Here is a 21,909-nt window from a genome sequence, read left to right as displayed (position 1 = left end):
AAGTGTGCATTTCAGCCTGTGTGTGTGTGTGTGTGTATAAAAAAAAAGAGTGAAAAAAACAATTTCCCCCTAGGGGATCAATAAAGTATATCTTCTTCTTCTTCTTCTTCTAATGTAAACCTAACTAGAGCTGGCGCTACATCCTCCGCTACGGTAGGTGGCGCTTCAATCTGCAATCTTGCAATCTGCCCCCCCCCCCAAAAAAAAGGAAGAAGAAGTTCGACTTTTATTTTTTTCTTTACCAACATGGCGGCCATCAGGAGCGGGGTGACTCCGAGTCGCCTCGCAGTATGTTTCCTGAGACAAAGTGGAAAACCGAGCCGAGGCAGCCGTCCTCTCTCAGACAACTGGAGCCACGTAGGTCTTCTTTACACTTTCACGTCTGGAGTTTTTCATTTGTTCCAGAAAACAAGCCGCAGACAGCGACTTTTCCCGGCTTACTCTCTCTCCGGCTGTCGTCCACACTGCGCAGCTATCTGAGTGCATGCTTCTGTGTGACTTTGACAGCAGCAGCCTCTCCAGTGGGGACACAGTGGGGACCCAGTGGGGACACAGGCTTTACTTTATCTGTTTGCTGTTGCTTCTAGCTCGGTCGACAGCTTCCACAACATTTTCCTCTGCAGTAAAGACACTGAGGCCTTTATCTTACTCCCTGTGTGCAGGTCTAAACCCTGCTGTCTCCTGTAGAAGCCGCCTGGCTAAAGGTCCACTAGAGGTCGCTGTACCTGAGGTCAAACTTAACCCTGCTGTTCACCTGGTTTATCTAAAGGTTCAGGTTCATAAAGTTCAGTTAAAGGGAAGTTTGTCACAGTCCAGCTCAATTGGTCATTCAGTTTTAAACCCAAGAAAGGATTATGTGACAAAAAAAAAAGACTAACAGCTTTTTCATTAATGCCCCATTTGAAGTCCCAGTCAGTGTGGTAGCGTTGTAAGGCTGGTGAAAAGTCCTGCTACCTGAGGTTCGACGCCATAATTCAGATAAAGCGTTGCCCTTTTTCGACGGAGCCGACATGTTTTGGGCTTTAGATAATGACTCCTTTTTGACACCCTGTCTCTCTCTGCTTCACAAACAGCGGTTGCTCCTGAAGTCCCATCTGCACACGGTGTTGGAGTGTCGCGGCCCTGCCTTCAGGAGACAGCATGGGAAGTTCCTGTGGGTGAACGCCGCGGTGGTCAGACACAACAGCACACAGGTGAGTTTGGCGTACGGGGTTTAGTACACGGAGTGCAGATTAGTCTGATGGCAAAGGTGCTGACGTCAATAAACGTCTCAGGTCACCCTCATTAGAGCTCCAGAGGGAAGAGAGGATCCTGTTGGAGCTCAGTCTACAATTAGTCTAACCGTGTGCGTTAAGGTTCGAATATGTATCCTTTATTAGTTGAGTGTTGAATGGAGTCGTGTTGTGGCCAGGCTGCGGTATTTCACATTGAATGAGTGCGACATGCAACTGAAAAGCTGCTTTAATGAATCGTCACCCCTTTACCATGTCGTTATTGATAAAAGTATGGATATTTCCAGATCCCACCCGATGATGGACTCCTGGCCGCTCGAGTTGTGGAAGCTTCTGGCCTTCCAGTCTCTCTGCCCGCTGACCCTACCCCCATTATTGCGCAACCAATCACTGAACAGGTGACGGAGACTACATCTGAAATTGAAATGATCTGTCCAAATCTTTTTTTTTTTAAGAACGTGAATGATTCAGTTTTCATTCATGTCTTTCAGATCCCAGTGGAAACAGCTTCCATGGGAGTACCAGTAGTGGACATCTCTCCTCCTCCTTCTTCTCCTCCACCGGTCTTGGATTCCTTCCCTGAGCTTGCGTCCGCTGACCCCACCCCTATCTTAGCGCAGCCAGTCGCTGAGCAGGTGGCCGACGCTGTACCGACTGCGTTGGACGTCCTGCAGGCTGCGACTACAGAAACCAGTTTAGCAGAGCTTGGGTTGGGGGCCTACACACCAGTGGGGCTGATCCAGAACTTGTTAGAGTTCGCGCACGTGAATCTCGGTTTGCCCTGGTGGGGGGCCATTGTTGCAGGTAAGCGCACACGTAAAAAGGTTCTGTCGGTGTCTGCGTGCGATATTTTCCTTGAGACAGCGTTGTATTTCCCGTGTCTCATCCCCTTCCTCTGTCCTCCTCCTTTTAACCCCCCCCGTGTAGGAACGGTGTTTGCCCGTCTGGTTGTGTTTCCAGTGATTGTGAAGGGCCAGAGGGAGGCAGCCAAGCTGAACAACGTGTTGCCCGAGATGACCAAACTCACTAACAGGATGAATGAGGCCAAACAGAGTGGAAACAAATTTGAATGTAAAAACGGCGTTATTGCTTTTGTCTTGTCAGTCATCATTTAGATCATGTGAGTTATGCTATAAGCCTCGTCAGCTCGTCATCAGCTGTCGTTTGCATGTTGCAGTTGCCAAAGCCTACTCTGAACTGAACTTGTTCCAGAAGAAGTATGATGTAAATCCTCTCCGGGGCTTCCTAGTCCCTTTGGTGCAGGTCAGTGTATCTCTGGTTTCTCTGTCATGTTGTACTGAGCTATGAGGCCATGGCATTAACTTTGTGTCCTTTTGCTTTAACCTCACTATCAACTTTTCAATAAGGTAAAAATGTATGTAATGCATCAAAACAGGATTCATTTTCACGTTCACGTTCACGTTTCTATACGTTGGCCTTTCATGGAGACATAATCGAATGAAATGAATTCAGCCTAACAAGGGGTTACGCTCAATATCATATCAGGAGCAAATGAAAGAAATGTGACATTCATTTCAACTTTGTATGCCGTTTTAACAGTGCGCCTCAGAAACATTTCCCACCATTTCCATTTGTTTCTAAAAATCTTTTACATGACACTTCCATATCCACTTGCAACTGTTACTGCATGAACAAAGTTAACTTGTAGATCTCATATATGCCTACAAGTTCTTTGCAACTGACCTTCCTCGTATTGAGCAGACCTTTTTATTTTGTTAATAATTTAGGTACTACAATCTGCTCACACACGCAAGTTCTATTGAATTAAGTATTTTCTTGTTAAAACAGAATGTGCTCACGAGTCCAGGCAAAGGGGACAACGTTAAATGATCATTCTTCGATCTGAAGTTTTAAATAATTCTCTGCATCTTTTACTTGCACCACGTTGGTCTTAAGTGTCTTTACCCATGCACTCTAAAAACTGCCTTACGTCACTATTATCTGTCATAAATAACAGAAATATATGTATGTGTATTCTAGCCCGAGAGAGAATAACAGCAACATAACCATATCGTAGTCCACCTACACTACACTATTCTAAATGTATAAACATGTTTCAGTGATATTAGACTATCAATGTGTGATAACATTGAAAAATGTAGCAAATATAAATATGTGCTTATGTGGCTGTTAGAAACATAAACGTGTGTTTCTCATTATTCTACAACACTCCCTTTTTTAAGACGGTGTTTTTGTTGTTGAATTATGTTTTAAGATATTATATGTGATCAGGACTAACCACTTATCTGTCTGTCCCCGCAGGCACCGGTCTTCATGTCTTTCTTCATCGCACTGAGGAAGATGGCCTATCTGCCGGTGCCCAGTTTGATGACCGGAGGCGTGCTCTGGTTTCCAGACCTGACAATAGCAGATCCTTTTTATATCCTGCCTTTATTTGTCACTGGAACCATGTTCTTCATCGTGGAGGTCAGCCACCTTTTACCCACCTTGTCAGAAGGTTATAGTAACTTCCGTAACAATGAGCTCATTGTCGTCTTCTTTTCTTTTAGTTGGGTGCGGAGTCTGGTGTCGACAACCCCAACCTGCGAACCATGAAGACAGTGTTCAGGATCATGCCCTTCGTCATCCTCCCCTTCACCATCAACTTCCCCACGGTCAGTCGTTCCCCCCGCATTATACTGAAAGACTGCTTAGTACCAGGAAATGCATCTTAAACTTCCTGCTGCAGATATTTTGTACAGGACAGTTGTACGTTGTCTAAAATCCTTCTTCTCAAACAAACCTCAGGCTGTGTTTACCTACTGGCTGACCTCCAACTGCTTCTCCTTGTGTCAAGTCGCCGTGCTCACACACCCCGCGATCAGAAGAAGGTTGAAGATCCCAGAGAAGATCCAACACCCGACCTCCGCGCTGCCCCAAAATGAGGGCTTCATCGAAAGCATGAAGAAGGGTTAGTGTCTAAACGTACAGCCAATAGAACGTGTGGACGTTACCATTGTTGAACTCTGGAGACGGCTCAATTTGCAGTGTGATCGTTTCTGACTTTGTTCCAACTCTTGTTTGGTCGCCCAGGCTGGAAAAACGCTCAGGCGGCCCAGAAGCTGGAAGAGAGGGAAAGGAGAATCAAAAATCACCTGGACCTCGCAGCTAAAGGTCAGTCTCACTACTGTATCATCAGCTGGATGTTGTTATGTAGAAATGGAGGAGGTGCTCCCTCTTGTGGCCAGAGCCAGTCATTGCAATAATGACACTTAAATGAAAAAGCTAATTGTAACCGGATATTTAATGGAGATTGTTTATGGTGTGATTAATTACACACTGACAGACAAAATAAGACATTTGAAGATGATTATTTAAGAAAATAACTGGTAAGAATTATTTTCAGTTTACATGTTGTCTTTTCATCCCTCTTTGCAGGTCCACTGAGGCAGACTTTTACCCACAATCCCCTCCAGCAGACCCCACCCATAGCTTTAGCGAAAGACAAAGATGCCGGTAGCAAGGCGAGGCCATGGAAGAACACACTTGGATAGATCAGACTGGTTCATAGCTTGACCGTATGATGATTAATGTACATATTTATGGGTGGGACAGGGTTGTCATTGTGTGTTGTTCTAATTAAAATGTAAAATCTGCCACAAAACAACAATTTTGGTGTATGAATGGTAATTTTTGAGCACACAACACATTAATCCACTTCCCAGAAAGATCCCTGGAGCACAATGAAAGAAATAAGTCAATTTATGTTGTCAACAGGGAATTTTATTAGAAGTCCATGTTTGCAGCTCAACAGTGTCAAACTCTTACTCTGACACTGCAGAAAAAAAAAAGTTAAGTTGTGTAAAATAGCTGAGTCAGTAGTGCACTCCAGAGCACAGAGGGGTGTAACGTATTTTTGCAAACGTCTGTGGATGTAAGACTAACTAATGTTCTGCAGCTGTCCTAGGCTCAAAGGCCTTCTATTAGTTTTCAATATGGGGATTCATTTATAACACATTCATCATCGTTGTGAAATGATATTCTTCCAGTGGCAGATACAGACTGTTCCAGTGGCAGGGGCAAAAATAATAAAAAAGGGCACCAGTTATGTGGTGGGGCAGCAGCAAGCACAAAGTTGTGATGCATTTATGGTGAAACAACTTGGTTAGGGTTCACACCCTAAAGGGCACTTTATTGTGTTTTTTAATCTACTGTAGGGGTATCTGAGGGGGCACTAAATCCCATATTATTTGATGTTCAGAAGAGACGTGAGGTATCCTCCAGAGGTGGGGAAAGAATGCGGATCTGGTTTCAGTTTCTGTCTGGCAACAAGGATCCATTGTTCAAACTATTACTGTGAATTTCGACTGGCGTCTTCCCCAGTGATCACTTTGATCTGCACGCTCGTGTGCCATGAACTGAAAGCTTAACAGGTTCTAATATTATGTAATGCTGACAGACAATGCACAGTGGCGAAGCATTTTCTAGTCTACATCCTTGTTCCACCATCAGCTGTCACCATTTCATGTTCCTCATTTCTTAGAAACATTTCGTCCTTACACAACAAATGAACCTGTTGTCTTAACTGTTTTCCTTGTTCATAAAATATTAAGTGATTCTTATCACAGGGTGAACATTTGCAGAACAGACCAGAAGAAAGAATTTGCAACTAATCATCTTAAAGCACTTCATAACATATCACGGCGCGTGACCATGCTATGTGATTTCCTTGTTCTGTTTTGAATGTACCTCTAAAAATCCTGGGTTGCTTTTCCCACGCTGAGTTATACAGGGACATGTTGCTCAGTGGATTCAACTCAAACATTGCATAAATAATAAAAACTGAATATCTTGACAATAACGGAATGGGCCAATAGGAAGAACAGGTCAAAAACAGAAATGTGAGCATTGGCTTCACATGTTTATTAGTATCAGCAAATGGAAATGCATTGGTTCATATCTGGACTTCTGCCTCACTAGCAATGTTGGTCAATTGCACAAACACTTGACTAAATATCTTAACGTCTACCTTAGAATTACTTTTAATCTCTTGTTCGAAAATGTTCAAAATGTTTTAGTAGTTTTTTTTTGTTGTTTTTTATGACCAAATAACTGCAAAACTAATGACATTCTAACTAGTTGTACTTTATGTTCAGCACTAACTAGCAAATGTTGGCATTCTTATATAGAGTTTAATACATGGGCTAGTTTGTTGTTTTGATTGTTTGCATGATTATAAAACATGTCTGTTTGGTTTTGACTAACTCTTTCAGTACATACTGTGTTTGATGCTCAGCTGAACATACTGCCAGAACAAAGACACAGACACATTCCTTCTGGTGTGCAACCACAAGTGCAAACCCTCATACACACACACAGACATACACACACAGGCACACACAACCACTTGTTTGTCTTTAGATGAGCGTATTTAGTTAGTTTATATATTTGTTTATCATCTTTTTAAGAAATGCTTCTGTTCATACACACTGGCCTGTTTAATGTCACACAACGTCCATGTTCAGCTCCAAATCATTTCCCTTTTTTAAGGGTGGTGCCCCTGGAACTTGGATTTTTATCGTTATTTATTATTATCTATGATAATTCGGATTAATTGTTTTTGTGCAGTTTGGTGCCCCTTTAATCCACTGTAATCCCAAAAAAGTAGTGAAATACTCAGGACTGACACATTTTTGTAAATGCGGACGTTAAGGAAATGTCCATGTCAATCGAAATACAAATATCAAGTCCGATATATATTATATTTTTCACCAAATTCAGGGAAAGACAGAAACAGAAAGGTTCCTTTGATAGTGATTTATCCTCAGCTGGCACCTGAAAATGACCCATGCATGTGTCTTCTTAACACATAAATGGTTCAAACAACCATTAGCGGAAAAAATTATCTATTTTTAAGACATTGTGGTGCCCAATGTAGTGCAGGGAAAAAAAAACATTTTGATGTAGCTTAATTTCTACATGTCAGAAGGGTAAGAGTACACAGTTTATTTCCTTTTTGTTGTTTCCTTGTTTTCAGTAGCGAGGGACATTCCTTAAATGACATTCGTGTAAGACATGATTGGTTCTTACTGCAACCTCGTCACGAATGGGCTGTCTAGTCGAACACAAAAGGAGCTGCTTCACTGCCTTATAGCCAGCGCTGGTACAGGAAGCCTAATTTTGCAAACAGCTGTAAAGTAACCCAATCTCTGAAAATGGTCTACAAGGTGATTTTCCTTCTGGCTTTTTTTGGAGTTGCGTCTTCCTGGCACCTAGATAAACGAAAGTGCGACCCAGAGAGACAAAGTGAAAAACCAACTCTTTGCTCAAATTACAGAAACATTGAACATCTTTATAACAGCCAGAAACATACTGAAGAGAAACAAATGATGCTGGAAAAAAGGATTGAGGCTATAGAAGGTAAGACCAGCAATATCAGTGCGCTTGAAATCCTAGTGGAAAACCTTTCAAGTGCACTAAAGGACCTTGAAATGATGAAGTCACAAAGTGAGATGGAATTCAAAGACACAAAGGCGCAGCTGGCGAAACACAAATCTGACATAGCGAGTCTGAAGAGAGAGATCCGAGAACTGGTTGAACACAGGGAAATAGTTGGGGGAAACTTCAGTCAGATTGAAGATAAACTTGATACAACTGAGAGGCAGTTGAGGGCAAAAAAAGCCAGGCTTGAAAAAGTTGAGACAGAAACCAAGGCTGCGTTCAGTGAGACAAAGAGGCTCCTGAATCAATATCGGAATGAACTTTCCAACCTTAACACGACGGCTCAGGAGCTTGAAGGCAAAGTCGAAGCCCGACTGGATGGCACGAAGATGGAACTTGAAGCTAAGCTGGAGAAAATACAAAACAACAGTGAAGGTAGTTTGAAAATCAGTACTATCTGAACATTTATTATTCATACTAACTTGATGTGAAAATGTCCTGAAAAAAAAGATATTACCTTGATAATACTCTGAATTTATTCTTCAAGCTTTCGGCGCAAAACTTAAGGAGCAAAAAGCTGAAGTTGATGAATTTAAGGAAGAAACTGACAGCAAATTCAGTAATGTTGATGGACAGCTGAGAGAACAAAAAACTACAGCGGACAAGCAGAAGGCTGAAATCGGCACTCTCAAGAGCGACACTGAAGGTACATGTAGAAGTTATTAAATACAACCCCCCTTTTTTTATTTTTTATTTTTTAAGTTTAAAATTTTAAAATATTCTGTTTACAGGAATAAAAACCAGACTGGGGTCAACTGAGAAAAAAGCTGACAAACAAAATGAACTCAAACTAGAGGTGGACAGAATTAAAGCAGAAGGTAAGAGCAGCGAACAAATATCCAGACTCTACATGTAATTGATGACAAATGTAAGTTACACACAACATAACAATGTTTGCTTTACTTTCTTTAGTCAGTGCTAAGGTAGCATTCTCTGCAACTATAACCGCATCTCCTAATGTGTTCACCGGACCAGCCAACACCAGGAATATTCTGATCTTTAACAAAGTCCTAACAAACATTGGCAACGCTTACAACTCTAAAACAGGTATGTTGTACATATTTCACCTTCAGAAAACCGACCAATGAGAGTCATAGGTGAAAATATGTGTCTTTAAAAAAGATTGTATATAATACGGGGTATCATTAGTACAAATTGAGACACAAAATTAAAAAAAAATGTTTTAATGCCACTCTCATAACCGGAACATAAATCTGTAGCAACCTTTTAGCTTAGCTTAGCACAAATACTCCATACAAAAGTAGCAAAATCTGCCTACTTATACTTACAGCTCAAATCATACATAACCGCTTGTAATTAATGTTTTAGGTTTAAATGTGTGTATAGATTAAACAAATGAGATCTGCTAATGAGTGAGCTTCAGATGTGCTTTAGATGATTTTGCTACCTTTGACTAGTTGTTTCCCCCAGTTTTCAGTCTCACCTGGTAGAAAATAATGTTTAAGTCATTCCATTTCCCTCTTTTGCAGGCCTCTTCACTGCTCCACTGAATGGGGTTTACCACTTCTCATTCATGACTTTTGGCTACAGCTGCTACACTTCAGGAGCCATCCTGGTGAAGAATGGGCATCACCAAGTGAGCACCTGGGAATTCAAAGGACCGGATACCAGCGACACCACCAGCAACACAGTCATTCTTGAACTGAAGGCCGAAGAGACGGTGAACATCATACTATGGTGGGGTGGAAAAATACATTCAAGTGTCTTCACTGGGTTCCTCATCTTCCCGTCGTAGATTTTTGGGGTTAAGAATTAAGATGCTTTTAGAAGATGTTCTTATTTAAGGACACATGCTTTTTGTCTCGTTTTCTTCTTTAATTGTAATTGTCCTGAGAATGCTTTCACTTATTATGCTACACTATTGAAATCCAAAAAGATAAGAATCTATTGTTTTTTTTATATGAATAAATGAATGTGAAAAAATTATTTAACACAGGATTAATTTAAGGCTCATATACCAGCTGAGAGAGAGGACAGTTTGTGTTTACTTCCTGCACCAAAATGACGAGGTGTATGGGCCTGGACCTTAAAATATTACAATCCACCCATAGAATCAGGTGGATTAATGGCCCCCCTGAAGATGAAAGGGTGTGTTTGTTATATAATTTTGGTGAAACTGAAGTTTATAATTATGATGAATTAATGGCTATAATTAATGGTAAGATGATTCTGTGGCACATTTTATCTGTAGGGCTTGTAGAGAAGAGACAAATTGCAATATAATGCTATATGTGTTATGCTATATATGCTATATTATATTCTTTTTAACACTTTAATCCTTACAATGGTGTTTTTTTTACTACTACTGCAAATAGTTAAATATATATATATAAACTGATCAGTAAAACACACAGTCAAGTTGATTCATAGTGTATATTTCTTCAAATATAAACATTGACGACAATTCATTTGTAATGTTGTATTTTTTCAATAAGTAAGACTACTAAGAAAAATACTTTTAGCTGAACCTCATTTGCTTATAAATAAAATTTTGGCAACCAAAAATGTCTCTAAAGTTTCTAAAATTGATCATCTTGACCAGCTAGTTATTAAAGTCTAAAGTGTTGGGGCAATCGGAGCAGACAGGCTCGTATGTCAGTAACAGCCCCAGGCAGTTTGCCCATGTTCTGCCATCGCTGTGTGCTGGGATCAAACCGATGGACCAGTCCAGACTCACTGTAATCATCCTGGCAGTATCCTCCCAGTACATAGATCTTCCCCTCCAGTACGGCTGATGCTGCACCCACATGAGGCACAGACAGTGATGCAAAAGCAGTCCAGGAATCGGCCCCAGGGTTATACACCTCGCAGGCTTGTTGGTCAGTGTAGAACTTCCTCAGGTTACACACACCACCAGCGACGTAAAGATGGCCTTGCAGGGGCTCCATACAATGCTGGGCTCTGTCATGGGTCATGTCTGCCAGGTAGGTGGTTCCCCTCTCTGGGTGGTACATGAACATGGTAACCAGACATACATACTTAGAGTTGAAACCACCAGAGATGAAGATTCCTCCATCTATGACTGTAACAGCATGGCCGCTCAGAGCCTGGTCCAGGGGCTGGACGAAGCTGACAAAAATGAAACACGAGGCATCAGACAAGAATGTAGTCAAGGGGTAAAACAAATCAATCTGGAATAAAGAGTTTTTTAGTCTCAGTTTGTAAGAACTGCTCCTTCTGCCATCCAAACACATCCTCTTCTGCATAAGGTGTATTTTGTTACATAAATAAGAATTGGCCTCTACTGGCTTGGAATTAAAAAACAAAAACAAAACAGTAATATCACATTTCTAGTTCTCACAGTTGTCTGTGCTGAAAATATACAAGTCTTTTTAAGTGTTTGATATAGTCAAAATGGTGACATCTGCTGGCCAACCCTTGGTATTACATTTATATGGAAGGAGAGAGGGTCAATATACAAGCTGATACAGCTTTCATTCTTCATATTTTGTTTAATATTATATTATAAACATTGGCCTCATCTGTGGTTCCAAACATTTTACTTTAAGGGGTTCCTTTCACTGAGACAACTGACTAAGTGACATATTTTATGGATTTATTCAATGTGTAACAGTACAGAACAACTCATAAATGGTTTATTGATTAACCCAAATAGTGAATGCAATAACATGTTGTGAATTCCTGTCAATATTGCATCAAAAATATAGATTGATAGATGAACTTTTCATACAATCCTCTTTCTGTATTATGTATACATACAATTATACATGCTTAAATTACTTCTTTTTTTGACAAAGTCATTGTTTTCATCTCTTGCAGGTAATGCTTGGATATTGTTCTGTTAGTACTTTGGTTGTTTTGACTACATACTTTTCTAATGCAGGATGAGGCTATTTAGTAGAGAGTGAAGGTCTGTGAATATAGTGTGTCCAGTAGCTTATGTTCAGGTCTTCATCATGACCTTATCCTGTGATGTTTGTTTTTAAAGTATATGTCTTGAACAATAATCTTAACTTTAAAAATAGCTAAACCTAGGCATTGATACACCTTACCCCAATACTTATGCTTTGAAGGACTTTTCAACTGTTTCAGGCGTAACATTACTAATCTTACCTCCAGGAGTCAGTGTCTGGGTTGTACATCTCGACGCTGTCTACATTGAGGTTAATCTCCTTATCTCCACCAATGGCATAAAGACGCTCTTCGTGTACCACCACTGGGAAGTTACTTCTAAACTCCTGCATGTCAGCAAGCCTCTTCCAACTGTTCTTCACAGGGTCATAACTGTAATGTGTGCGATCAAAGTAAAGGGAAAGATGGAAAAGGTGAGACCACAGTTGTGCATCTGTGTGACAATCTGAGTTATTGAAAGTGGATAAAGTGAACAGGATATTTGTGCCCAGACTGTCTTTACCTGTATGCAGATTTCATTATGTCATCCTTGGTGTAGAAGTAACATCCTCCAATCACATACAACCTTCCCGCCATTGCTGCCACTCCATGCCTGAACTTTGGCTTGTCTGGCATCTCACCCAGCCTCCTCCACTCTATCTCCTTTACCAATCCCATACCACTACGTAGGGAGTTTGCAAACCACAGTTCCCTACTTGCTATGCGTTGACCTGTATCTGGGTTCAGCATGTCTCCCCCTACCAGAACCAGAGCATCTCTGGGATGCCGGACACGGCACTGATCCTGAGTCTTTGGAAGGCTGAAAGCAAATTCCTTGAGTGCTGAGCCATAGAGTTCCACCTCCTTGTTTCCGAGGCACTCCATGCGTAAGTTAATGGCCCTGACCTCCCTGAATTCTCGAAAGGTCATGAGGGGGAACCGCACTCCGGTCATCAATATACCAGCCTGGCCCAATCTCTCCTCAGGATCAGCTTCAACCCAGGAGGATACAGCTCGAAATACAGCGAGTTCTGAGGGCACACACAAACCATCACAGCGGAGGATATCTAGAAACTTCTCTGCTGGTAGGTCCTTAAACTTTTCTGTGGCTGACACCTCCCAGAAGTTCCTCAGCACAAAGTCATTAGCTTCCTCAAGGAGCTCTGACATCTCGTAGGCTTCAGCAAAAGATGCCACATCCAGGCAGGAGCTTGGTTCCATTTCCTGTCTCATGAAGTTGAGGCAAAGCGAAAGGGCGGGCTGGAACTGAAGCTGGAGGGCCGTGCAGGTGATTTCAAAGACACAGTCCCAGTTAAGTGGAAGGATCCCACTGTAGGAGCAGCTAATCAGAGTCTCTAGCTCAGAAGCTGACAGGAAGGGAAGGGCAACACAGGTCTGATGGGATTCCCTCATCCCACAGGTAAACATGCCACGGAAGTAGTCACTGCTTGCCGCCAGGATAACTCTGTGGACTGGACACAAACAAAAGAAGAGTTACAACTTCATCCACTATTAAATAATCATCAAGATATCTAAATAATGCAGTAATCAGAATGACATAATGTCTACTAACCATGGAATGAAGCCCCATCCACATCCAAAATCACATCACACCCCACTCTTTCTGTCCACAGATCTTTAATTGCCTGAAGATTAATCTTCATCTGTTCTAGAGAAGCGTTATTTTGCTCTTCCTTCTTAGGACTTCCAACATTATTTATCCTCTCCTCTTTGTTGCAGAGATCCAGTATTCTAGGGACCCCCAGTGCTTGAGCTGCAGCCCTAATCAGGGCCACGTTGTCTTTGGTAAAAGATAATACAGCGCCAGTGTAGGCAAACTCCACAACTGCCTCTAATCCAACATTATCAACCTTAAATCCGAGAGACACTGACCTCCTTTGGACTTCTACATCCTTATCATTATCTGATTGTTCTCCACTTTCATCCCTCAGTCTCTCATAGATGATGGAGCTGACAGCAGCCAGGATAGGGGAGTGTACGTGAAAGCTTTCCTTATTATCAGTGGTCAAAGTCAGGTCTGTGAGAATAGATGAATCACAGAATTCCTTCAGGGTCCCCAATACTTCTTTAGGATAGGTTTCATTGCAGTATGTGTGGACAAGTTCTTCGTCACCAAATGCCTCCTTGCACATATGCTCCTCAGTTTCCTCCTGCTTAGTACCACTCATACTGACCCCTGACTCCTCTTTCTTACCCCTCCCACTCATCAGGCCCATCCTGGAGTCATTGTAAGCCACGATCCTCCTCAGTTCACGGTTGTCCTGTTCTATTCCTTCTTCTCCACCTTCTTCAATCTCCCTTTTCCGCCTCTCCTTCTCTCTTCTCCATCGCTCTTCCCATTCCAGTGGCAGGTAACGTCTGGTAAACTCCATGTCAGTGGCTAAGTTTAACTTTCTCTCTGAACTATTTCCTACGCTAGTCTTTCTGTAGAATTACTGTTGATATCAAACAAAACACTCCCTTGATGAATTCACTAGTTCTTTCGATATTTACTTCTCTTGCCTTCAAATCTTTCTCTCCCCCTCAAAGCCCCTCTCGCTCTCTCAGACCCAACTTTCCTCTCTGCATAAACAAGCAGCTATTCTTAGCTACTGGGTCAGAGATTCAGTTTCAGCTGAATCTTGGCACGTACTTAATTGAATGTTCATCAAAGAAGAAAATGGAGAATCTTTGAGATTTATTGGAGGGTCATTAAAGAGCCAGGTAAACATATTTTTTCTTCACGGACCAACAGGTAGTTCAGATCTGACCTTGACTTATGAATCCTGAACAAACAGCTGTCAAGGAGCCATAAGGAAACTGGCTTGAGTTTATTTATAATGGTATTCATATGTTGTGTTGTTCGAATGCTTATTTAGTGCTTACTAAATGCTTGCTTATTACACTGGCATTACTAGCCAGAAGTGACAGAAGTAATCAGATCCTTTACTTACAGTAAAAGTATTAATACCACATTGTGCAAATACTCCACTACAAGTAAAAGCATTCAAAACTCCAGTTAAGTAAAAATAATAAAATAAAAATATTAAAAATATTTAACAAGGGCTTTTTATGCCATTTTACGACAAGAAGATTCTACAAGCCTTTTTCATCTCTCCCTGGATGAAAAAACCTGGCTAGCTACCTTGGCATGCACTTTGTTTGTTTACCAAGGAGGAAATTGACATTAACTTCCACAGACTTCAGATATTAGAGGGCATGAAAAAAGCATAAAGTTAGAATCACCCAAACACACCCACAAGGACCTTGACTTGTTTTTTTTATAGACTGATGATTAAGTCGTAATTGAATAATAAATCTTGAACAACAAACAACTGTCGAGATGCAATAAAGAAATAGGACAAGGGTTCATTAGATTATCTGATATTTTTGCTTTGATTTGCCTCCTACATCCTTGAAACACAAACAATTATTAACCTGGACTTTCTTATAAATACATATCTCACTCGTCAGTCAACAGTCATTTCAGCAAATTACACAAATCTAAAAGATTCCTTCCAAGCTGAAGAATGGAGACCTTCTCAGTGATGATGACTGTGTGGCTGCTTGCTGGTCTTTCTGAATGTCAGGCTGCAGTGGTCAGCAAGCAGACCCACCTCACTGAGTTGACACGTGAAGACCTGACAGATACCTCGGTAGAGAACGATGCTATCCAGCAGTCAAACCAAGGGTTAGATGTGGATGCCGTTTTGACAACAAACTCAACAACAACCCACCCAAGCTGTGAACCACCAATCTGTGCAATGATGAAGAAGTTGGCTGATCTGGAAGAAAGGCTTGCAGCTACTGTGAGCAGCCTGGAGGAAAAGCTGGAGGCCAGTGAGAGAAAGCTGTCAGCACTTAACACCATGGTGACTGAACGTACAGGTAATAACATATACTGTACTAAACAAAAGAGCCATAGTTTACATGTTATGAGCTATCAAAGTGTGGTTGCACATCACTTCTTTTGGCATAAATACATACTTAATTGAGTTTTCGATAAGTGAAATAGCAACATCTCTAGGCTACAAAATATGAGCAAGATATGCTAAGAATTGCTATAAAATAATATATTTTCATATAATATAATAATATGTTTATATCTCTCAGGACAGCCTCAAGTTGCATTTTCAGCTGCATTACCAACAGATAGCACCATTGGTCCTGCAAATGTTCTGTACCCTCTGGTGTACAGACATGTTCTGTCCAACATTGGAGGACATTACAGCCCAGGCACAGGTCAGTATTGCAATAAAACCTTTTCTAACTTACTCTGTTCCCTTACTACAACCACATCATCTATATACGAGTTTAGTGGTAGGTGTAATAAAAATAACTGTTGCTCTTTTTGAAAAGTTTTTTTCTCTTTTCCTCTCGCTTTCTTTGTTACAGTACCCACTTTGAAATAGTTTGAGGGTTTAGTAGTTATTTTACAAAGTACTGCCTGGCAACTGGTTTATTTAATAATGATTATGGTTACATTTTGTTTTTGTTGCTTGATGCAGGTTATTTTACAGCACCAGTGCGAGGAATCTATTATTTCACCTTCACTTCTTTCTGCTGGGAAGGAAGGACTGCAAGCTGTGGTGGCAGTTTGTACAGTAATGAAAACCGAATAGTGTCATGGTATGATAATGGTCAAAATCACCCATCCTCTGGATCTAACAGCGCTATCTTGCAGCTTCAAGTTGGAGACTATGTCAATGTTCGTCTTTGGCATAATCGGGTGATCAGTGATAATGGAAATAAATACTCAACATTCAGTGGATTTTTGCTTTTCACTGTGTGAAGTGTATGAAAATATTTTATATTCAAACAGTTTAAACAAAAACTCTCCTTAGTGATTGTCAACAGATTACAAAATGCAATGTGACATTCTGCAGCTGTAAAAACGTAATGTTCATGTTCTTTTAAAAGATCATTTATGTCGGGGCACATTGGAAGCTGTAATAAGACTTTTATATTTGAAAATGTTTTAACAATACCTTTAAATTACCTTAGAAATGATTTGAATATTGTTTATTTTTTACCAAATGCTAGATTTGGTTGTGTTGAAATGTGTATATGTTGTGCTTCTTAATCATTATTCATTAGTCATATCACATCACAGAGATCCTAATCTCCTTTACAAATCATTATTTTTATTAGAGGTCTTTCATTTACATTATTAAAGGTGTATCATTTGTATTTAACAATGACTCTTGTATAATGTATTTTAATGTCCAAAATATCTTCACTTTGGAGTTACAGAATATTCATGGTATAGTCAAACAAATTCTTCATTTTTCAATTGAAACTCACTTAAAGCAGATTGTTTAGCCATATACTCTCTTATGGAGGTCTAGTATCATAATTGTACTTAATAAAGTGTGACCACGTTTGATAAATCAATTACCATGGCACATATGGTTTCACCCCTAGTTATTTAATATTGGAAATAAGGGAAACAAGGTGAGTCAGCTATATATACGTAATATTTTACATAATACAGAATATGTCACTATTTCACACATTTTCACACGTTAACAGAATGAATAAAGCCCAAAACTGAGAGACAGATATTCAAATCGGTATACTGAAGTCACACTGCTAAATATGTAAACTTATAACTAGGTCTTAAAATATTATGCTTAACATAAAAAAATCAAAATGATTTTCAAAACAAATAGGCCAGTGTAAAAGACTATTAACCAATGAGATAAAGTACATGAAAATAAGCCTACAAGAACAATCTTTGCCAAATTAAAGGTATAGGCGCTCAATATAAGTAACATTTTACTGTATTAAACCGACTGCTTTTTTTTTTTATATCACAAGAATTACAGAAGTCAGAACAAAATATATATGTAATTATAAGGAGTGATTCAGTAGCAAGGACCACACCATAACAAGATGTTATTAACCGAACGAAAAATATGTATGATGTTTGAATCTGTTTCTGAGATGTCGATGCGATGTGGAGAAGTTTTTGGTGGGGACCCTGGGCACGATGGACCCCCTAGGACCCTTCGGAGAGTAGAGACGTAACCCATAGAAAAGGGGTGGGGGGAGGGGCATAGAATGTGAAAGCAAAAGGGGAGGAGAGGGTATTTATGAGAGTGCCAGAAGAGAGAAAATTAAGGTGTGGTCCTGCTCGTGACACCCAACATTGACTCAAAGTCTAAATTTAAGGCACGTTCTAAGTTATCACCAGTGTTTAAGAAGTGCACAGTATTGAACCATTACTTTTCTCAGGCTTCTTCAGTTGAAGGTGATGAGGTATTCAGGGTAGGCCTGGTCGTCGTGGAAGATCACAAACATGGTTGGCGGTTGCTTGTTGTCCACCACACTGTCGAAGCAGTCAGTGCGGTCTGAGCCTCGAGGGGGGGGGGCTTTCATGGAAGAATCACCGACTGTGTATCGGCCAGTCAGGACAAGTGCAACATACAGCCGCTTTAGGCCTGATGCGTCTGGTGGGGAAAAGCCATTGGCTGAATAGGCTGCATTGACTGCGAAGTAAACTCCCTTTCCGTACGCAGCAGCTGTGATAGAATTACATAAAAACACATGTCAGCTTAAAGGAATTGTTCAACATTTTGGGAAATTTGCTTATTTGCTTTCCTACAAACTACCACACGCCACTCACATGAAGCTACAGCTAGTTAGCTTAGCTTTGCCTGGCCCAGCTAGGACATTGCGCCTCGTAAAAACACAAAGTGTTGTTTTTACACTTTTGTACAGGTAAACAGGCGAAAAATAACATGCTTCTTAATGAGCTTTAGAGGTGCTGCTAGCCATATTTTGATACTTTTGGACAGAGCCAGGCTAACTGTTTCGTCTTGTTCTCTGTCTGTATGCTAAGCTAAGCAAATCGGCTTAGCTTGGCTTAATATTTAACATACAGATGTAGGAGTGGTTCTCATCTAACTGTTGGCAAGAAAGCAAATAAGTGTGTTTCCCAAACTTAAACAGACTAGACAACACAGTATTTTTAATTCATCGTACAAAACTGCAAACACTGTTTTCATTTTTAAGCAAAAATGGCAACAGGATGTAACTTTAAATGCAAGGGCCACTGAGAATTAAATCTGATCAAACCACACCCTTGAGAAAGCGGATTAGCTGAGTTTTGAGGGATACACTTTTAATAAATAATACCTAACTTTTATTTCCATTTTTTATTTCAGAAAAATTGGCAATTAAATATAACAACCTTTGATAACATTCCTTACCATGTGCTCCTGCGAAGCTCCTGTCAAATCTGTCTCTTTCAATACAGTCGCATGACTCTGCTGATGTGCCATGGTAGAGAGACTTCTCCCCAAGGTCTGCTGGACCGTTTTTGGCAAGTATTCGCTGCCTACACACAGCATAGGCATTCCACAGGTAGAGGTTTTGCACTCGCTCAATCTGAGATCAGAAAACAATCAATCAATTACTTATGAATGACGTGATGAGAAATATGTGTTTTTGTCTTAGCATACTCACTTTACGAATGGTGTATTTAGCCGTTTTCAGGAAACCCTGGGCTACAGCCTTATATTCTGGTGAGGTAGGTTGCAGCTCGACCTTTTTAAAGACTTCTTCATGCATAGGTTCCCATTGTGGTGGCAACTCTAAGGCTAAAGTAGAAGTCACAGAAATTAATTTTGTGGTTCAGAGGATGGTTTTTAACACAAGTTGCTAAATCAAGTGCAATGAAGTGGAAACTAAAAAATGTGACATACTTGTAGCAGAGTCGTTTCTTTTCATTTTGTATGTGATGCCTGTTAGCAAATTTGTGGCTTCTCGAGTCCTCAGGTTCACTTTCGCCATCATGCCGTCTTGTGCTTTAATATCTACAAACACCTCTTTTCTCATGTGAGCCTCCTCCAGCAAGTAGTTGTTTTGCAGGCTCACCTCCTGCCAGACTCCATTTACATCCTGAATCGACCACTGGACATTAAGAGCCAACATTGCTTCTTCTTTATTTTGGAGGTCTTCACAAAGTGCTTTTTGGAATGCTCTGTTTAGAAGCTCAATGACGCTCAAAACATCCTCCTTCAGGCCTTTAAGCACATAGACATCTCCTCTTGACCGTGACCGATCTCTAGCTTCAGGTCTAGCTGTGTTTCCTGCTCTGTTGCCATTCACACCTTCTGTACTTTGACGTCTCTTATGCTCCAAGCTTATTTCAAAGACTTTCACTTTTGCCTGCATTGCCTCCAGCTCCATGGCATCAAGCTTGGAAAATTCAAGCACATCCACCTCTCTCTCTACGAGCTGCTTCTGCAGGATCCCCTCCAAATCTCTCTTGATAGTACTGATGACGTCGGGACCACGACCAATCACACTTATCACAGCTGGCAGTGGCTTTAAGGAGATGAAGGTTCTGCCTTGAGGTGCTGAAGTTGTGGAGGTCCTTGAACATTTGTCTTGGCACTTCTTGAGTATTTGTTTAGCTCTTTCTAAAAAAAAGAAAAGAAAAAAGGGACATTATAAATATATATATAATAAATAGGAACACTTTTTGTAGAGGGAACCATGTGTCACCATGAGGCTGACATTTGTGGTTCTTTATTTGAGTGTAACATCTCAACAACTATTAGATGGGATGGCATGAAAGTTGCAACCGATATTCAAAGCTCCTCAAATGTGTATTCTCTTTAGTAATCCCCTAACATTTTAGACAGCACTTTTCTTCATGTTCAATATTTTATCAAATTAAATTGCAAACATCCTCAGCTATACTTTTAGTGCCAATTTGCATGAAATCTTAGCACACTAACAAGCTAAACTAATATGATGAACTTTGTAATATAACTGAAAGCAAACCTTTCAGGTTGAGGTGGCGTGTTGCTGGTAGTCCAAACCGGTTCTCCAACTCTGATCTGCAAACATACGTCAGGGGAAGTTTAAAACCGACCAGTCTGACTCATCAAACAATCCAATCCATGCATTGATGGCATATTTATCTCTATTGTTTGTCAGATTTACATCTGACCTGAAAACCTGGAAGACTGGTTGTTGCAAGATGACAATGCGAATGAGTGAAAGGGACTTTGGCTTCAAGTCTGTAATAGCTGAGGTCATGCCATCCAGCATGGCTTTACAAGCTTTGACAGAGTCCATACCAGCCACACCTGATGGGATATAAAGATTATGGTTATAGCTACACATGAATATGCTACCAGTAAGGGCATTTACATTGCTACAGTGACCTTAATTTTGTTTCTATTCGCTCATATGCCAATAGAGTGTATTCTATTCTATTCTATTCTATTCTACTTGTAATGTGTCAAATGTTGTAATGTGTTCTGAGTTCTGAATTAACACTATACTATAATTAAAGAATACATATTGGCCAGCTTAAATGAATCTATAGATGTATGGATCTATTAGTACACTGCTTTCTACTAGAACAAGTTTTACTTTTACTTGTTACTTGTAAGTTGTGTTTATGTATTTAAGTGTGAGGTTTTTAACTCACTTTAAACTTAACTATATGTAAACCAGAAATGCTTACTACATTTACGGTGATTAAAACTATTTTGCTGTTGACCATATTGCACAAGTACACTTAAACACTCATAAACACAAACACGCACATCCACATGCACACAGTACAAACCAGTATTGATAGCTGGGAAAGCTACTGAGTGGTAGCCTTTGCTCTCACACTGCTTCAGTATCTTTTTGCAATTTTTCCGAATCAACTGAGCATCAGACTTAAAACTAGCATGAATGATTTCCCTGCAGCCAAGCAACCCAGGTCCTGTGGTGCACATGTAGTCTGCTGGAATTCCCACTGACAAAAACAATAAAAGCAAATATGACAGTAATAAAACAAATGCTATTGTAACTATTTGTGTATAAGATGTTGGTTGGTGAAAAAGTGAATTAATACACAGTTCCACCCACTATTGTTGTAATAGTCCACTCTTAAGGCTTACCTTGTGCAAACTCTGCTTGGAGAGCAGCCCCTGCTGCGGTCAGAATGGCTTTGGACACACCTGTAGAGTTTGTGAACACGCAGTTAGGATCTAGTCTAGGTTAATATAATTCATACAAAAGTCTCAAAAAATAATGTGGTTCTATATGTGTTCATATTTACAGTCAACCAAAACATTTAGAAAATTCATCAATCATACCAGATTGTTGGTTGTTGGAGAAGTCAGTTGTATTGACAATGACATCAGTGTTCTCATGAATGATGTCAGCAAGGACTATCTGAAGCTTGACTCCCCCCAGCTTTGCTGTGATCTCATCATTAGTGACCGAGACATGGCGGTAAAAGGAAGCTGAAGTCATGACAGTAAAAAAATACGTAATTATGGTTTACTATTTTCAATTAAATCATTAATATTTTTATATTTACATT

General features: G+C 40.3%; 6 protein-coding genes across 6 annotated transcripts in view; 3 read left to right on the top strand and 3 right to left on the bottom strand.

The window, feature by feature from the left end:
* The window catches only part of LOC118338479 (lithostathine-1-beta-like), a 34,598-nt gene that overhangs the window by 1,235 nt on the left and 11,454 nt on the right, over window positions 1-21,909 (bottom strand). The gene's annotated exons all lie outside the window — the stretch shown is intronic.
* Window positions 224-4,863, top strand: LOC118337847 (mitochondrial inner membrane protein OXA1L-like). Its single transcript, XM_035674966.1, has 11 exons — window positions 224-357; window positions 1,074-1,193; window positions 1,520-1,630; window positions 1,724-2,036; window positions 2,160-2,303; window positions 2,410-2,495; window positions 3,516-3,680; window positions 3,764-3,868; window positions 4,002-4,164; window positions 4,287-4,367; window positions 4,632-4,863. The coding sequence occupies exons 1-11, from the start codon at window positions 247-249 to the stop codon at window positions 4,745-4,747; spliced, it is 1,515 nt and encodes a 504-aa protein (XP_035530859.1). The 5' UTR covers window positions 224-246; the 3' UTR covers window positions 4,748-4,863.
* LOC118337850 (filament-like plant protein 1) lies at window positions 7,351-9,947 on the top strand. Its single transcript, XM_035674970.1, has 5 exons — window positions 7,351-8,069; window positions 8,182-8,340; window positions 8,426-8,512; window positions 8,607-8,741; window positions 9,185-9,947. The coding sequence occupies exons 1-5, from the start codon at window positions 7,409-7,411 to the stop codon at window positions 9,448-9,450; spliced, it is 1,308 nt and encodes a 435-aa protein (XP_035530863.1). The 5' UTR covers window positions 7,351-7,408; the 3' UTR covers window positions 9,451-9,947.
* si:ch211-63p21.8 (kelch-like protein 33) lies at window positions 10,075-14,128 on the bottom strand. The gene is made up of 4 exons (XM_035674955.1): window positions 13,141-14,128; window positions 12,091-13,039; window positions 11,790-11,960; window positions 10,075-10,784 (listed from the first exon to the last, which is right to left on the bottom strand). The coding sequence occupies exons 1-4, from the start codon at window positions 13,958-13,960 to the stop codon at window positions 10,265-10,267; spliced, it is 2,460 nt and encodes an 819-aa protein (XP_035530848.1). The 5' UTR covers window positions 13,961-14,128; the 3' UTR covers window positions 10,075-10,264.
* Window positions 14,192-16,391, top strand: LOC118337859 (collagen alpha-1(X) chain-like). The gene is made up of 4 exons (XM_035674982.1): window positions 14,192-14,291; window positions 15,158-15,455; window positions 15,681-15,809; window positions 16,076-16,391. Exons 1-4 carry the CDS (start codon window positions 14,229-14,231, stop codon window positions 16,357-16,359), a joined length of 774 nt encoding a protein of 257 aa, XP_035530875.1. The 5' UTR covers window positions 14,192-14,228; the 3' UTR covers window positions 16,360-16,391.
* LOC118337828 (protein mono-ADP-ribosyltransferase PARP14-like) overlaps window positions 16,897-21,909 on the bottom strand; it is a 10,397-nt gene continuing 5,384 nt past the window's right edge. The window contains exons 7-15 of the mRNA XM_035674937.1: window positions 21,680-21,829; window positions 21,482-21,541; window positions 21,160-21,336; window positions 20,533-20,671; window positions 20,364-20,419; window positions 19,277-19,996; window positions 19,038-19,171; window positions 18,782-18,959; window positions 16,897-18,091 (exon numbers count right to left, since the gene is read on the bottom strand). Coding sequence (XP_035530830.1) covers window positions 17,811-18,091; window positions 18,782-18,959; window positions 19,038-19,171; window positions 19,277-19,996; window positions 20,364-20,419; window positions 20,533-20,671; window positions 21,160-21,336; window positions 21,482-21,541; window positions 21,680-21,829 — 1,895 coding nt within the window. The 3' untranslated portion in view covers window positions 16,897-17,810. The remainder of the gene's footprint in view (window positions 18,092-18,781; window positions 18,960-19,037; window positions 19,172-19,276; window positions 19,997-20,363; window positions 20,420-20,532; window positions 20,672-21,159; window positions 21,337-21,481; window positions 21,542-21,679; window positions 21,830-21,909) is intronic.

This window comes from Morone saxatilis, unplaced genomic scaffold (assembly GCF_004916995.1).
Source record: "Morone saxatilis isolate NCDOM2014 unplaced genomic scaffold, NCSU_SB_2.0 Contig4, whole genome shotgun sequence".
In the NCBI taxonomy this organism is placed as follows: Eukaryota; Metazoa; Chordata; class Actinopteri; family Moronidae; genus Morone; species Morone saxatilis.
Note: the sequence above shows the minus strand (reverse complement) of the source record. Positions and strands in the feature narration are given on the sequence as shown.

Coding starts and splice junctions, on each gene's coding strand:
- LOC118337850 (XM_035674970.1), top strand. CDS start 7,409: ATGGTCTACAAGGTGATTTTCCTTCTGGCTTTTTTTGGAGTTGCGTCT. Junction 8,070..8,181: donor AATACAAAACAACAGTGAAG/GTAGTTTGAAAA, acceptor TTATTCTTCAAG/CTTTCGGCGCAAAACTTAAG. Junction 8,341..8,425: donor TCTCAAGAGCGACACTGAAG/GTACATGTAGAA, acceptor TTCTGTTTACAG/GAATAAAAACCAGACTGGGG.
- LOC118337847 (XM_035674966.1), top strand. CDS start 247: ATGGCGGCCATCAGGAGCGGGGTGACTCCGAGTCGCCTCGCAGTATGT. Junction 3,681..3,763: donor CCATGTTCTTCATCGTGGAG/GTCAGCCACCTT, acceptor CTTTTCTTTTAG/TTGGGTGCGGAGTCTGGTGT. Junction 4,368..4,631: donor CCTGGACCTCGCAGCTAAAG/GTCAGTCTCACT, acceptor CCCTCTTTGCAG/GTCCACTGAGGCAGACTTTT.
- si:ch211-63p21.8 (XM_035674955.1), bottom strand. CDS start 13,960: ATGGAGTTTACCAGACGTTACCTGCCACTGGAATGGGAAGAGCGATGG. Junction 13,040..13,140: donor GGATGGGGCTTCATTCCATG/GTTAGTAGACAT, acceptor GTTTGTGTCCAG/TCCACAGAGTTATCCTGGCG. Junction 10,785..11,789: donor CCAGACACTGACTCCTGGAG/GTAAGATTAGTA, acceptor CATTTTTGTCAG/CTTCGTCCAGCCCCTGGACC.
- LOC118337859 (XM_035674982.1), top strand. CDS start 14,229: ATGTTCATCAAAGAAGAAAATGGAGAATCTTTGAGATTTATTGGAGGG. Junction 14,292..15,157: donor GAGGGTCATTAAAGAGCCAG/GTAAACATATTT, acceptor TCTGAATGTCAG/GCTGCAGTGGTCAGCAAGCA. Junction 15,810..16,075: donor ACATTACAGCCCAGGCACAG/GTCAGTATTGCA, acceptor TGCTTGATGCAG/GTTATTTTACAGCACCAGTG.